At 44.9% G+C, this 16,706-nt stretch overlaps 1 protein-coding gene across 1 annotated transcript in view; it reads right to left on the reverse strand.

Annotated features, from left to right (window-relative positions):
• Positions 1-4,594: 4,594 nt before the first annotated feature.
• The window catches only part of LOC119394391 (phospholipase A2 inhibitor beta), a 12,153-nt gene continuing 41 nt past the window's right edge, over positions 4,595-16,706 (reverse strand). Inside the window, exons 1-4 of the mRNA XM_037661689.2 lie at positions 16,442-16,706; positions 10,511-10,836; positions 8,561-8,712; positions 4,595-4,864 (exon numbers count right to left, since the gene is read on the reverse strand). The exon at positions 16,442-16,706 is cut by the window's right edge and continues 41 nt beyond it. Of these exons, the coding sequence (XP_037517617.1) occupies positions 4,677-4,864; positions 8,561-8,712; positions 10,511-10,836; positions 16,442-16,706 (931 nt within the window). The 3' untranslated portion in view covers positions 4,595-4,676. The remainder of the gene's footprint in view (positions 4,865-8,560; positions 8,713-10,510; positions 10,837-16,441) is intronic.

A 16,706-nucleotide genomic window follows, 5' to 3' on the forward strand; every position in this document is an offset into this window, starting at 1 on the left:
ATTGTTTGTCTTGGTATACGTGTTGTGCAGACGGCCCTCTAGCACATTGTGGAAACGACGCCATAGGCTGCTCTCGGGCGTCCAACTTCCCACTGGGCCCGCCAAGCAAGCTCCCATTGTAACGCGAATTCATTACTCGTCGCCCTGACATCAACGCGAGAAGACTTGCGACCACTCAGGAGTCACTGACATACATCTCGCATCTTGCCTCTGCCTGTGACGAGTGTCAGCTGCAAGGGCGAACACGTGCTTTGCGGCGAAGCACCAATAAAAAGAAATGCAGGACGTGTTCGGAGGGCCAAATTCAAAAATTATTTTCTTCCTTAAAACAAAAAATAATTTGATTAGACTTTCCTCATTACTTAACGATGTAGTCGACTATCAAACGCCGCATGACGAGGATTTTTACTTGGACCGCATCAGTATGAAAAATACGGTCAAACATGCGACAAATCGCATATTTTTTCTAATTTCGCAATTTTTTGGGGGAAAATTTGAAGTCTGATTTACCCCTAAACATTTTTGTACTAAAATACACTTTCCTGAAAATCATACTATTATTTATATTGGTTAGGGAGAGTTCCAGATAGCTCAAGGAAAAATCACGAACTTTGAAGATTTTCGTAGTTTTTGAACATACGTAGCTGGGGGTAGTGAAACACAAAATTTTCGGAATTAAAGAATAGGACAACTAAACAGAACTTCTGCGATGGCGCAAGCGTGCTTTCGAAGCTCAACACACAAAAAATGGATTTTATAGACATTTTTCTATAAGGCACGGTTTAACAAATACAAGCGAAATTCGAGGGGGCGCCATGATCGTCAAAATTTTTTTCGAGCAAAAATGTTTTGCCACAATACTCTATGTGACGCAGGAAAAAGGCACAAAGTTTATCAGCAAAATCTGCGATGTGCGAGCGCCACGTCTGGGACACTTGGCATGGAATGACCCATATATATATATAGAAAGAGAGAGAGAGAACTGCATTTTCTCTCAATTTGGCGTCATTTTTTATATTCATAGAGATGTCTGAAATCAAGGAAGAATCTGCACAAACAGATTGTGTAGGCTGGGCCGTCCTATACCTGGACAACACAGCAGTGGTTAATAACATTTTGAAAATTTTACCGTCAAGTTTAAAAAGTGCAGCCACATTTAACCTGGTCCTCATCTGAGCGTTCCATCTGCGAACTTCAGTCTCAGTTTGGCGTTGTAAATACGGTGTGTATGAAGAACCTGATATGACTCTAGCACTTTATATTCTCACTTATTAAACAAGACATGGGGAGGACAAAGCAAGGTACTTCGCAGAAGTCTTCAGAATAAGCCGCGTGCCAATTTCTTTACTGTTAGAGCCCTCTAATATAAAGTCTTTCTAAAGAAGAAGACCAAGTTCAGTCAAATAATATTTCTAGAAACCACATTGAGGTGGTTGTGTATTACGAATGTATATGCTAGGTGTCGTTCCTTGCCCTCCTACTTTTCCCAGCTTGGGTGGGGGGTGAACGGGAAAGCGGTGAAGTGGCTCTTCACTGCTCCCCTCCGGCTACTCCAAGTAAATAGCCTACGTAAACTGTGTAAGCTCAAATATTCTTTGAAAAAATGAGGGCGATTATAACGTTAAACTGCCCCGCATTTTGTTCCTTCCGCATAGGTCGTTAGCTGTTAATGATTGGTGGAAATTTTCTGGGTCATGCTCACAGCACATGCTCGTAACACGATGCAAGAAATGTCGCGTAAGGGATCCACCGCGTAATTAACAGTTACGCATGACTACGTTAAAAAAAAAAACTATGTTCGATACAGCTCATTGTTCGACATTGGTTCTTCGCTATTCGTCCAGACTTTTCGGTGTGCCATAAAATCGCCCCCTTGTTACGCGACGTCACAAGTCTGTGAGAACTCGCGGCGTTAAAATGAAGTGTGCATAATAAGCAGCGCATTACTGTGCTGAACAATAACAATATTTTTGGTGGAATAGCCAGACAGTGTCTCATTCTGAACGTAATTCAAGAAGGCTGCCCACCAATCACTTTGGCAGCGGCTACTTATAGCAGCGAGCGAGATGGATTCCTATGTGTATAACAGATACTTTCAGTTATAGTATAACGATGTTGAGCTTTTTTTGCGCGTGTACAACACTCTGTGGACTCATCGTTGCTGACAGAGAGGTAGAGAGAGAAATAAACATTATTAGGAACAGAAAATCCTTTGCAGGTAGGCAGCCTTCTTAGTCCAGAAAACCATGGATGCTGATCATCTCCCTGGTGAGGTAGATCAAGCTACAGGGCAAACTTGAAAGCTGGGCTTCTTAATGTGCTGAGTCCACTGCCTTGTTACAAGCCGCCGCGACCGCTGCAGGCTACCATATGATAAGCAAGTTGTGAAGCAGGCTAATCGGAGACTAAAGGGGGAATCTTTTTTATCTCTCCTGGATCGGCACAACTAAAAGACTGCACACTTCTGCACACCCATCAACTCACAGCAGCTTGGATATGAAACAGTGGCGATGCTATTCGTTTTGAAAAAAAAGAAATTAAATTTCCTTAAAAAGGAGAGCGTTTGATCGGGCTATAAAACGTTTGCTGGTTCTCGCCCGCGTCGCCGATTACTTGCGTCGTCGATTACTTAAGTTTCAGGCCAGGCCGAACAAAATAAATCAGGACAGATTGCTGTAATCTAGAGCTAATATAGAGACCCTGCTGAGCGATAGCCTCATCTGCAATGCTCGAGCGCAAGGCGCGCAAGCGTGGAATAGGCAGCCTGCACCGCAGAGAGCCTACAATGCGTGGTCATGACACATGGAGGACAGTCGTCACAGCACGATTGTAGGAAACTTTTTTTTTGTACATAATTACGTTATTGGTGCGTTCATGTAAAAATTTCCCTCACTTGTTAGTTTCATAGTCTGCAGCCGACAATGACCACTGTCAAAAGGGGGGGGGGGGCTCCGCCCCCCTAACATTTCTCAGTGGGGGGGCTAGCGCCCCCCTTGCCCCCCCGGTAGATACGCCTATGCAGGCTGGATCCACGCCTGGCTCTCCCTCTCTCTGTGATATCCAATCGCGGCAAAAAATGTGTGTGGGTGTGGGGGGGGGGGGGAGGGAAGTCTGGACATGGACTTGCGTACAAAAAACAGGAACACAAGAATGACAGATAGACAGACGAAGCACAAACTGACAACAGTTTATTGGTTGGACATGTGATCTTATTTATACCTACGTTGGAATGCACATTGCGTATAACAAAGCAAAGCAAAGGAAAACCTCATAATGCACGTGTTGAGATGTGCAATTTCTTTGGCTGGTAAAGAGCTAGATGCCATGCTGATGCATTGTACTTGTCTTTGCATATCTAACTGGTGACAAAACTGCACAACTTCCTCACCCTCCCTCGATCACTTGGGCCCTGTGGAACTGCTCTAGATAACGAGTGCGCCGCAAAGTGGCGGAGGCCTTTCAGTGCATACCTAAAGGACATCTGTAGTGGATATCAGTGGGTGTCAGCACTCGGGAACCATGAAGTTTCACAACATTAAAGACTTCAATTTAACTTTAGTTCCGCAGTAGCCGAATTCTTGCCCGTAATCGGGAAGAAGAAAGGTCATCTCAGGTAAAATACATTTATAAGTTTCGAATAACTGGTGTCACTGGACATACTATTAGCTAAGGCGTTTGGCCAAATGCAGAAACATCACGAGCGACAAGCTTTGAAAATTCGAACCAAGGAGGATCTCGCTGTGAGTCTAAAGCCCACATAAACGAGCTGCCACTAGTGATGCAAGACTATATCGGCAAATCGACTATCGAGAGCATCAATAGTTTTTTTTTTTAACTATCGATAGTGTAAAGAAACTATCGACGACAGTACTACCTATAAACTATCGATAGTATTTTCGATAGTGCAATCGATAATACCGTCGGTAGTATTACAACGGGCATTGCCATCAATAGTGCTGTGAATAACTATGCTGTTGCTGGCCGGCGATATTGCCAAAAAGCATTTGCGATAGCCTACTATCAGAAATACTCAGTTTATTTATTTATTAGCACTTTTTTGGGGAAATAAAATTATTTCAGCAGTGAAAATGCAGGAATATGTCCACCAATAAATTCATATTCAAAAGTAACCACTTACACCTTACAATTAACAAACCTAGTTCTTGACATTTTTATTTTGAAATCACAAAATGCAATATAAATTTGAAGCCGCACAGCACCGTCAAATGTTAACGGTCTTGTTTCCTGTACACCAGAATAATTCAACTTAATTGAGATGTGTCAGCCAAGAATTCTGGTGAAGGAGCGCAATCAAGTCAACTTTATTACCGGTCAGCCTGCTCCTCCTGCTCCACGGACATGGGGAACCAAGTTTACGCTGCAATGAGTTCTCGCGGTTGATTTTACACTATCAGTAGTACTATTACACTTATTATCGATAGCGCTATCGATAGTTTTTTTACCAGCGATAGTTCGATAGTGACTGAACTATCGATAGTATCGATAGTGCCATAGATCTGCATCACTAGCGCAGCCACTCGAGCTTATCACTACACGAAAATAACAGAGTCGTCGTAGATGAGTCTGGTGAGCTTTTATTAGTCTTATCTCGCAAAACCTCGCAGCTTTCCCGCTGCCTTTTCGCATGCCATCCGGCCGACAGATAAGGGCTCGCGTCAGCGTCTCGGCGTAGGAGGTGGCACCGCCGCGGGTGGCGTGGCGTTCCGGCAGCCCAGTTCGTGGTCGGTGACCCAGTTGAGGTGGTGGCCCCTCAGCGACTCCGGCGTCGCGCAGTGGTTGAGGCGCCAGTTCTTGATGTGGCCACGCAGGAACCTCAGCTTGCAGTCGCAGTGAAGGGGGTTGCCTGCGAGCATTTCAGTCAAAGTACAAAGAAATGTTGCGAACTACGGGGCTAAAACACCACGTAGTATTGCACTCGATTCTGAAGTCTCAGCGGATTCAAATAAAATGAAATGGCGGATGCGTGGGCGAAAACTGTTCCTGATTGCCCGAACATCCGTCTCATTCCCGCGTCACCATCGGACATAGCCGCATTTTTCGGGGAGCTGTAGCGAGAACGGCGGGTGTCAGGCTGGTTCACAGAGAGCACAGAATAATGTGATACGCAGTCGACTCTTACCTATAAACCTGTCCTCCCTGTGATCAATACTTGGGAGTTTCTTCGTGCAAGGTTCATTCCACCCCTGTATACTATATATTTAGAACAAAATGCAGCAGCTAATTAGGGCTGCTAAAGTATGTATATAGACTGGGAGGGGGCAAGGCTCGCCCGTGATAGTGTTCGGTTAATTAATCTTGCCTAATAAGGAAATTAAGCGGACCGCAAGAAATAGCGGGACTTATTCCATGCAGCAGTCGGTAACATGCATTCGGTGGCGTCGTCATTGACTGCGTCGGAATATTTTTAAACTCTGGCTAGAGATAGCTGGAGCACCCTGCATATACACATGCGAAATTGAAAATATCCGGGAGGGCGGGGGGGAGGTCGAATACCCCGGCTACGCCACTGGTGCAGAGATATAACTTCGTTGCGTGTCTGGGCCTATGCAAGGGCGTCGAGAAGTCTACACGCTTCGACTACGCGCCGCGACAAGGAAGCCGGCGCATTCTATGCACTACAAGGCAACTCACACACGCTGCTCTAGTCCCACGTTTTTTCGCGCTATTTGTTTCCAGAATGAATTACGAACTCGCTCAACAGTCTGTCCTTCTGCTCGGCTCCGCTGGCGCTTTCGGCGCGACCACGCAGTGAACTTGGATGCAGCCAACGCATCTGGTGGTGGCTTCACGAAAGACTGATCGTGTACCGCTGTTCGTTTTCGCGAATTTGCCGCATTTGTGTTGGCTGAAGGTCTTCTGCCGGCGTTGACCTTGACTGAGGTTGAATGTCAAGCGCACGCACACAGGCATTTTATGGGTTTGTACCGGGAGGAGTAGAGCTCTAGCTCTAAAAACCCGTAAATAAACTAACCTACGTACTTCTGGGTTTCCCGTGATATGACTCTTCTATCCAAATGTAAAATTGATGCCACGTTTGCTTTTTCCATGATGCTTGCGGAAAAACATAATTATTACTCAATTTATTCGCTGATATCGACGTTTGTTTGGCCATCAAATAACAACTTTCGTCGTCTAGCACTCAGTGTATACTATAACTAATCTTAGCACGGTGACAGCGCGGTACGGGGCTTACCCTAACGTAATAAGCTGCCTTTTTGTCTGTGGCTCCTCAGTGTATGTACATACACTGGTGATAAACGAATTAAATGATCCAAGGTGCTCGTTTTTAAATGCGAAGCATTTCTTAGCGAACCTTTGGCACATTGAGCGTTTCTATCTACGTATCTATCTACGTATCTACGTATCTATCTATCTATCTATCTATCTATCTATCTATCTATCTATCTATCTAGCCGCCTACGTCTGGGTGCTCTCATAATCGCCTCCCTAACTTGCTGTACACCAAAATTGGCATGGCATGGGAGGGTAAGAGGATTTGACGAAGGTGATTGCCGGGTCAAGACATGAATAACGTGAAAATCCTGTCGCCTACGTCGTCAAACCCTTTCCACTAGACACGTGTGGCACACACCCGTTTACCACGTGCTGCGGTGTACGGGTATGCGCCACGGGTGATTGACAGTTTATATCTACCCAGGAAAGGCGAGAACAGACATTCGTAACTGAAATGCTAGAGCGTTAAGGAAAACAAACATTGGCAGCGTTGAATCGACGAGTGGAAAGAATGAAAATTAGGACCCCAGCAGGAATCGAACCCAAGCATTCTGCGTGGCAATCAGGTATTCTACCACTGAACCACGCCAGATCTATAAACTGGTTTGGAAAAACAGCCTAAGCAGGTGTAATAGCGGTGCAACGTCAATTTTGGTTGTGGTGCGTGCTATCTAATTTTACAAGAAAGCAATAAACAATACATGATACTCCTACGATGTGTACTCCTACGATACAGGCGTCGTATCAGACTAACGTCTGTGATTCCAGTGTTGGCTCCGCTATTATAGCAGTCTAATAAACATTACGTTTGTATTCTTATGATTCAGCAAGCTATATTGAAGCAGTGCTCAATCCCGGAGGAATACATTAAGGAAAGTTACATATGATATCAGCATCACCGCACTGTAAAGTGCAGTTCGTCCGCCAGAACGACGCAGTGTCCTCTTTATTTCTTACGAGGCTGGGCGATGGCCTCTTGCTGACCGAGGATGATGCCAGATTGATTGACAGCCGCTTTGTAGACAAGGCTTCGCAGGCCACATACGCCCAGGTATCCTACAAATACGACAAGCATCATCCACTAGCACTATCCGTAGCACTATCCAGGCCTACCAGCCTCGACGCCCTATATCTCACCTACGCGAAGGGTGGCTTCAGGTTCCGACATGTCGCCGGCACTATCGACAGACAATTTGTCGACGAAATGACCGAGGCATCCACGAATTCCAACAGCTCTACTATACCACATACTTCCCTACACATGGACGCCTCGTCACCACGATCACGACCGGATCTGATAGCAAGTCATGACCAGTTGCTGGTGCTCTCTGATCACGGTGATGATGCCCTTGTTCAAGAACTGTCAAGAACTTGTTCCACACATGCACACGTGTTCGTGAAACGTGCGTGCGTTCTCGGGACACGTATAAGCACTAAATATCAGCTTACCGCTTCTGGTTTTACTAATACCCACGTTGCCATTGGCAGAGTTACCCACCCGTAAACAAATGGTTATATAACACATATGCGGCTCTTCAACATATATGTGTGCGTATAAAATTTATACAAACCTTCAGCGTCATTTCGCAACGTGTCGCTTAGTACAAAAAAATATGCCACAATCACGTTCCCGCCGCATGCTTCGCATAACATCGACTCCCACGGTGCGTGGGATCTGCCGAATTTTTTAATTAGTCGCAAGCACACTAACAAGCAGACAGTGAAATTGCAGAAGACACAGTGAAAGTTAATTATAATTAATTATGTTTTGTTCCCGGCTAAGGCGACCGCATTTCGATAAAAGCGAAATGCGAACGAACTTTTGCGAACACTTGAATTTAGTGTGCACGTTAAAGAACCACAGGTGGTCTAGATTAGCCTGGAGTGTGTCTACAGTATGTCTACGGTGTATCTCATAATGATTTCATGGTCTTAGCGCGTAAAGCATCGGAATAAAAAGAAATGTTGCATTGAAATGTGCCAATAATAATGCTCCAAAAGTTAATATTGCATACATGCACAAATAAACGAAGTTGCCGGGAGGATGTTGCCCCTGCATGCAGCTCAGTTAAGAATCTTTCATTGCACGCATAATGCGGAAGGTGTGGGTTCGAATCCCACCTGCGACGGAGTTTCTTTGCACGTATACTTTCGTATGCTTCCACCTGATGATGTATAAATTACAAATAAAATAGAATAATTAATATCCCCTGAACTTTGCTAAGCTTCATTATCTGCTCCTGCAAGAAGTTGAGAGACGACGTTGTTAAAAGAAAGAAAGAAACAAAAAAAAAAACCCAGTTACCTGAGATGATAAGGTCGTAGAGCGGCTGCTTGAAGATTGGTGCGATGCTTTCTTCGTCGAAGGTTTTGATCAGGTTGTCACCAAGGTCCATGGCGATCAACTTGGGCATGTCCTCGAGAAGGTCTCTAGGGACACTGGTCAGGGTGTTGTTGCTGAAGAAAGCACACATTTGGAATTTTCATGATATTCGGAGACAAATCGACGTTATGTATACAGGGCGTCCCAGCTAACCCTATAGCCGGAGTTTAAAAATATGCCGATGCACTTTATGACGACGCGACCAAGTGCATGTTGCTGACTATTGCATTAAGTCACTTTTTGTGTTATGCTTATTTGCTTAATTACGCAAGATTAATAAGCTAACTTCTAATACAACGAAGCTGGCCAAAAAATTCCGATTAGGAAGTTGTAGATCGGCTTGCCATACGTCCGATTAGACAGTTTCTAACTTTCTATCTGCTAAGTATTAGTGTTTTTCTGCATACCGCAGGTGCCCGCGAAATGCAAGATTGAGAAATTTCGGGAGGTGGGGGAGGTTAAACTCCCCCCCTCCCAGCCTGGCTACACCCCTGATTGGAGATCACTTGCGGCACGTGAATAAGGGCTTTAGCACACCGTGTCAAGTTTGGGTCTGAATGTTAAGGGGCAAAAAGGAAAAGCAATGTTGAATAGCTCGGTAAGAGAATGCAAACTTGTGACGTTTTCATTTCGAACCTCTCATCTGTGCAAGATGATATTCATATAAGCCAATTATTGGCCATTCACATATATCACGAGAAGGAAATTTAGAGAAATAAGAATGTTTTTGGAGCGCGTATTGCGGGCATCACAAAGTCACGCAAGGCAGCCTGCTGTTACTTCTAAAAGAAAGTACAGTGAACGCGTTCTATACCGCGGTACTAGCGCATAGAGCGGAAATTTGGAGCTTAAGAAGTATGATGTGGATTGCAGAAGAAACGTATGGTAGCTGATATTGCCGTAAACACGAAGAAATCGAGCTCATGAGAACACGTAAATCATAGGCCAGGTAATTAGGGGCTAATTAGGTTTATAGAATAGATGCCAACAGAAGGGTAGTCGGGGACAGCAGAATATAAACTTTAACAATGTGCTTGATTGGGCCGGTTGGTTCTGGATGGTAGACGACGAATAAAAACAGCGCTAAACACGGGACGAGAAGAGGACACATACACGGCGCACATTCAGCGCCGTGTATGTGTCCTCTTCTCGTCCCGTGTTTAGCGCTGTTTTTATTCGTCGTCTACCAGCAGGATATATAGGTATATAGGTGGTGTAGTAAAATAGGGACTCTAACAACATCTCTTGGGCCACTGTCCCCAATTTGATGAAGATCGCCGGACTCTCCAGTGTGCCTTGAATAGACTCGATGATCGGCCCTTTAATGAAGGAAAGATCTTAGGAGCCTGGTCGCGCAGCACACCAGCCCAGAAAGCCACACGAGCCCTCCTGCGGTACTTGAAAGCAACTTCATTGAGCGACCGCCTGTGAAACTCGGCACTGTGTGTGTGATGTGACATGTGTCTATCCTTCTCTCTCTCTCTCTCTTTTACTCCCTTATTCCCCCTCTCCATGTGTAGGGTAGCAAACTGGAGGCATAGTACTATAGGTAACCTGCCTGCCTTAAATTTCCTGCATTCCTCCTCTCTCTGTCTCTTTCTAGGGAGACTACAGACATAAGATGGCGTGAGCTGGCTCAAGACCGGATAGAAGATCACTGTGAGAGGCATTCGCTTTCAGTGGACATAAATAGTCTGATAACGATAATGATAACTGCGAGCATGGAAATGAGCATGGGAAGGTGCCTGTGAAGAAGAATGCTTGGCGATGACGGCAGCGGCCCTTGTTTACGTAACAGAAGGCAACAGCAAAGTTTGCTTGGCTTTTATCTTTCTCTGAAGTAAACGGTGTCTTTTTTCTATGTGTACTCACTGGAACATGAGGCGCCACAGGTTTTGTGCCGGCCTGGGCAGCATGGACCTCTTGAGCGAACTCATGGTGGTGTCCCGAACAGCGATCACCTCGAGGTTTGTCAGCGGAGCCAGCCAGTCGTCGTCCACGTAGCCCAGGTGTGAGGACGTGACTCCTATGACGCGCAAGGTCTTCGGAAGTAGGTGAAAGTCCCTGGTGAGATTCACGGAACTCATGTCCGATATGGCGAGCACACGTAGCTTGTGCAGTTCCTTCAGCACGGCCCATGACTCCGGCAAAGTGCTGTCGTCGCTGAAGGTGATCTCGGTGAGGGTGTCTTCGAAGCCCTGTGGGTTACAAAATGTGTTCGTGTGAAAGATTAACGCAGAGGCACTAGTCATATTAAATCTCTTTCAGGCATGCGCACATTTATTACGCACTTTCTTTTTGTCATTTCTGTGCAGCAGCGCCAAGGAAAACGCTGCAGAAATGAATCTGGTCTTCGGATCAATGAGACCTTGTGCTTATCGATATGACTCCAGTTCACAGGACACCTCGCAGTGTTGGTACACATGGCCACTTTACTAAAGAAGCCATGTTTGACAAAGCGTTCGACGTGGCTTACTCCATAAGCACTATAGTGAGGTAATAGTTTATCCTCCGCACAATGCTAGCGAGCCAAATTTACTTCGCCCTGCATCGTTAGGACGTGCTTGAAATTACATTTTTTTAGTAAAAAGAAATAGTTGACTCATTCTACAGTAAACTTAAATGCAGGTACTCGCGACAACCACTAGAATGCGCACAGTCTTAGCGTTGCAGCGTTTCTTGAGCGAAATTTGCAGTACACTGAAGTTATTTAAACTTGGCAGATTTTTTTTTACATTGCGTCATCATTTTTGTATATCTCAAGTCATTACGAAATTTGAGTTGCGCTCTAATTGGGGAAGAAGGTCGGTTACCTGAGCTTTACATGCGAAGCGCCATAAAGGGTCTCTTGAACATTAGTCTGTGTCCTGAAGGAGTGTTCAAAGAATGTCACCACGTTAGGGCAGTAATTGTTCCCAAATATTCTTAGTCTTATGCATTCGCATGTGCGGTGAATCGCGCAGGCTTGGGTTTACCGCACTTGCAAGTCATGTGTTACAAAAAAAAAACAAAACGCGATACTTCGACATAAATGGCAGTGCTTATGGGAAGAATAGGCAATCAGCTAGGGGCTGGCCTGAGATGCTCCAGCCTGCTACCCTGTACCGGAAAAAAAGAAAAAAAAAGAGGGCGGAAACGAATGATACAACATAATGATGAGAACACGATGAAGCTAATGTACAATTACCATGTGACACCGAGGCTTCCATAAATATCGAGTGTCTGGGCAAATGCTTCTCTAATAGCTCTCAAGAGCCCTGAAAGGGGTTGTTCCTATTCTAAATTGGTATACGCGCCCCGAAACGAAAGGACGTGATCGCTCAGCACTGATGCACATGAATCATCACTACAGTAAATTCAAATATATTGCTACGTATTATTGCATAAATGTATAAATGTAATATTGCATAAATGTTTCGAAACCTTCACAATTCCTACGCGTCATAACTTTACGTTAGAGATGCGTGTGAGAGGAACACGACTTAGAAGATACATGTCGATGTTCATGAAACAAACATGTAAGCAGAAGACTCTTGGCCATTTATTGCTCCTGCAGTCTATGCTTGCCTCTATGCTGTGGTTTGGGTTCTGCGTTGGCGCTTGCCGCGAGCAGTTCAACGCACCCAAAGCTATATGCATGAGCGAAAAATCGCGATCGATGCAGAGAGTGAAAACGAGGGGTTCGGGACTGAATGGAAACCACGCATTACGCGTGGCGGTCAGATGTTCAAACACAGAGCCACGCCAGTGCTTGAAACTGCTGCGAAAAAAGAAAGAAAAAAAGAAACAAAACAAAGGCAGACGTAATGCGCTGCGACGAGTCTCGCTAAAACATGTAATATTGCGGGGCAGAAGCGTACAATCGCAACAGACATTACGCGATGTGAATTACGCAGTGAGTGGTTGGTTTAAAGGTTCACCCATTGCAAAGCACTCAGGCGTAATTCATCATCATAATTCAGCCACAGCATCAAGAAAGTGTGCAGCTGCGTATGTGCGAGTGTTGCCTTTACGTATAGTGAGCACTTCGCTATTTAGAAAAAGGATTAATTGTGGCGTAGTGAGCACTTCGCAACTGTGCATACCTGCAATTGGCATTCTATGAAAGTTTAAAACGGCCAGTGTTACTCGCACGGACGTTCCTTTCGTCGTGACGCAGTTGACGTGTTCACCGAGAAGCGAACCCTGACTAGCGAGCGAGAAGGCGATGCGAGCGGGTTCGATTATGCCATCGCGTTCCACTCTATGCCGGGTGAATCTGAAGCGTTTTTCGAAGTTTTTTCTTGTTGCACTGCCTGTATACTCAGCGGGCTACTTCCGGCCAAACCGGAAAAGCTTTGCAGGTCCCCTGCTCTTGAACATGAAATGGTATGGCAAATTTTGCACAGTGTACGTGTTCATTAAATGGAACAGTTGTCGTCCACCCTTTCTGTAGCACAAAGCTACAAGCAGTGCTGGGCAGTATCGAAGATACATGTATCTTAGATACTATCTTAGATACTCATTGGGTATCTTGTATCTGTATCGCGATACGTTTCGCAAGACGTGTGTTAGTATCTGTATTTCCGATACATTCAATAATGTATCGTGTATCTTAAGATACAAGACACTGCATCGCAACACCCCCATGCGAAGCAATAAACTTTGGTTGAATTCAGTTTCTCATGTTGATACTGCTGCCACTAAGCCACCTGAATAAAACTAAACGCAGTAACATTCTCTGATCTTTCAGCCAGAGTCTTCTAGCGGGGCCAGACGAAGGTGTCTCCGCATCCCCATTGGTGGAGCACAGTCACATGGTGGCGCTCGCGCCGTCTCTGACAAAATTAAGCGCGCAAACGTCTACACCCTGCTGACCTTTTGTTTTCCAGATTATATTCCATTTTAGTTATGTCCACGGCCGCTTATGTCAGTGCCGTGAAACTTGCTGTGCTGCGTACTCCAATACGTGCGGCGTCTTTCACGCAAATTTTGTTGCCGCTGTAGAGTCGTTATCGAAGTTTCTCTTGCGTGGTGCTTCGTTACGATGTCTTAAGAATCGAATAATGGGGTTGCTCTGCGTCTCGTGCCTTTCACACATCAGCGATCTGAAGGATCTCGTGGATCTAATTTTGACTTACATATTAGACGAGATGGACCTATACGAGAAAGAGATTCTAACAATTATCGCACCCGATGCTACATGTAATAAAAAAAGAATTTACCTAAGAGAAAACATCTTGGCGTACCGTATCTTTTTCTTCCCGCTATGTTTATTCAAATAGTTTCTAAAATCATTGGTGGTTCCTTAGCTGTCCTTCTTTTGAATGACACACATTACTGAGGTCTCTCTATTCTTTACTGTCTGTTTACAGCAATATGCCTTTTGTAACGTGCTGCCGAAATAAGCTATTGGCTAAATTCTTACTTTTAACTGTCTGCGCCATTTCTGCTGCTGTTTGATTATTTACATTCTACTTGAGTTTATTGCTATGTCAAGGTGATGTTGAGGACAGATATATAATAACACGGGGTGCCTGGAGTACAAAGTAACAAAAGTTCTGCTCACTACTTCGTAAAATAGCGAAATTGAGTTTCAGTTACAACGGAAATCAATATAAACCATCTTGAAGACGTTAGGAAGAAGATTCGAGAAGCATTGTTATACCAAATGCACCGTTTTTATCATGAGCTTCCCAACAAGCTCTTTTGTGATATTTCCCATAGTCAATGAGTTTTCTATTGTCTAGCCTTGGCAGGTAAGTTGACGATAATCGATGCATGGCTATTAGGTGTGCCACCTGTATCATGTCTTTGTTGTTATTCAATGTGATAAGTTTGGTAAACGCCTTTCTATTTTACTTAGATATGTATTCCTTTTTTAGGTCTTCTCCACTTCTTTTTTTTGTTTGTTTGTTTGCTGTTAATAATTGCCATGGGATGGGAGCTGTAAGTGGCAATAGTGTGAATAGCGGTGGTGTCCTGTGATTCTTTGTGCAACTATACAATGCGTCTGAAACATTTCTAGCTCAGCACATGTTATGTCGTCGAAGAATAAATGTTAAAATACTGCACGTTAGTGAGTATGTCGCCAACAGTCCTGGCTGCTGTACACCTGTCCGGCGATCCGCTATAGCGAATACCGTAATGCGTTTACGGACAAGGTAGAACACACCGGTATTTGCGCCATCGTGTGGAGGCTTCCTGTTGAAATGCTAGCAATTAGATTGCAGCACTCTATCTGGTCGGCAAGCACAGCAGCGACTCCCATCAATTATGAAAGCTACAAGCAAAAACCACTGACAGCGCAGTGTATAAACAGATGCCACTTTAAGCACCTAAAACAACCCCAATAAGTTGTTTCGGAATGAAACTAATATACTTTGAGCAAGAAATACAAAGCTTTTGAGATACCAATAGGCATTTCGTACAAATGAAACAAAGTTGGTTGCATTTAAGAAATTTTCAATGCAAACATTTTTGTGCACATACATTTGACGGAACGATATAGATGGTGATCAGAATTAAGCTTTATGGGTTTCCTAAAATTCACCTCGGAGAGGCACGTGAAGGCCACTTTTCGACAAAAGTTACGTACATAGGGGGATACAAAGTGGGATGATAATTATCACCGACAGCCGCCCGATTATCTAAGATTACACAATGAACTTTTTAGTGGCTGCAGTAAGTGGGCACGTTCAGTGTATTGATAGGTTAGAGTCGGTCGTGATTTTACTCAGTTCCACTTGGCAGAATTATTGTAGCGTGTCCGTGCCCCTAGATATCCGGCCGCGAAGTTTAATTGTGGTCCGCACGATTACGCACGCAAGACAGTATACAGACTGGTGCAAAGCAACGCCCCAAAGTGCCGCGGAAGTTTCGTGCGGCGTTTATGCAAAGATGACAGTTACCCTTTTCTTACCAGCTGGCGATATGAAAGAATGACTGCGCGTCACCTAACAGAGAAACTTTGCGCCGATCCTCGTTGTCTTGCATGTGTAAGCATTCGAACCGCAATTAAACTTTGGATATGTCGGAGCACGGGTATGCTAGAAGAATTTTTTAACCTTGATCTTTGTAGAAGAGCGACTGCCTCTAAATTTTCCATACAAACATGCATGCCCATTGCAGCCAATAAAAAGTCCGTCGTTGCATGTAAGCTGCATGGGCGGATGACAGCGATAATTCTCACCTCATGTTGTGTCCCCCTGACCACAGAACTTATTTGCAGAGACGGCATTGTAAGAAAATCATCAAGGTTAATTTTGATTGCCCGTTATTGATCTATAATAGCAAATTTGCTAATGTATCGAAGTATCTTAAGATACAATTACAAAGTATCGTATCGGATACAATTATTACCGCAGTGGTATCTGTATCAAAAATACTTCTTGCCCAGGTATCTTGTATCGTATCGCGATACAATTTCAAAGTATCTTTGCCCAGCCCTGCTACAAGTAAAACCCAGATATACAGCTGCCATTTGTGAGAAATTCGTCCTGAACACTAAAAACTGTTCATGTCCTATATCTGTCGCACTGCCCTCATATTGAAGAAACTTGGCGCAACTTGGCATTGCCTCAAACACGTACACTTTCACACACGCATCCACGCGAGGACGCACCCCATACACAGCGCCCGTGTGTGCTCTTGCGTGGATGCGTGTGTGAACGTGTGCGTGCTTGAGGAACCGCCAAGTTGCGCCAAGTTCCTTCAATACGACGAGTTACCAACTAACCCAACGGCTAGTTCTAATAGCACTGCCCAAGCACTACTGGGAACTCGAAACAAAATTTTCTTTAAACTCCTTAAAACGGTTCGTACCTCGAAAGGGTGCTGCTCGGCGAGCGTGAAAGTGCTCACGGTGACGTTGCTTAGCTCGAGCACCGAGACAGCCAGGTGAGCGAACGCGCTGGAAGGAAGGTGCTCCAACCGGCTGTCCTTCAGGGTCAGGTGGATCGGGGCGCCCGCGCGTAGCAGTTGGATCTCTTCTTCTAGCTCCGAGGCGTTGCTGAAGCCCAGGCACGTGTAGTCGTGGTCCGTGAAGTGACGAGGGTAGCGACACGAGGGCAGCGACGCGCAGCCGCAG

This window comes from Rhipicephalus sanguineus, chromosome 5, assembly GCF_013339695.2.
Source record: "Rhipicephalus sanguineus isolate Rsan-2018 chromosome 5, BIME_Rsan_1.4, whole genome shotgun sequence".
NCBI classification, from domain to species: domain Eukaryota; kingdom Metazoa; phylum Arthropoda; class Arachnida; order Ixodida; family Ixodidae; genus Rhipicephalus; species Rhipicephalus sanguineus.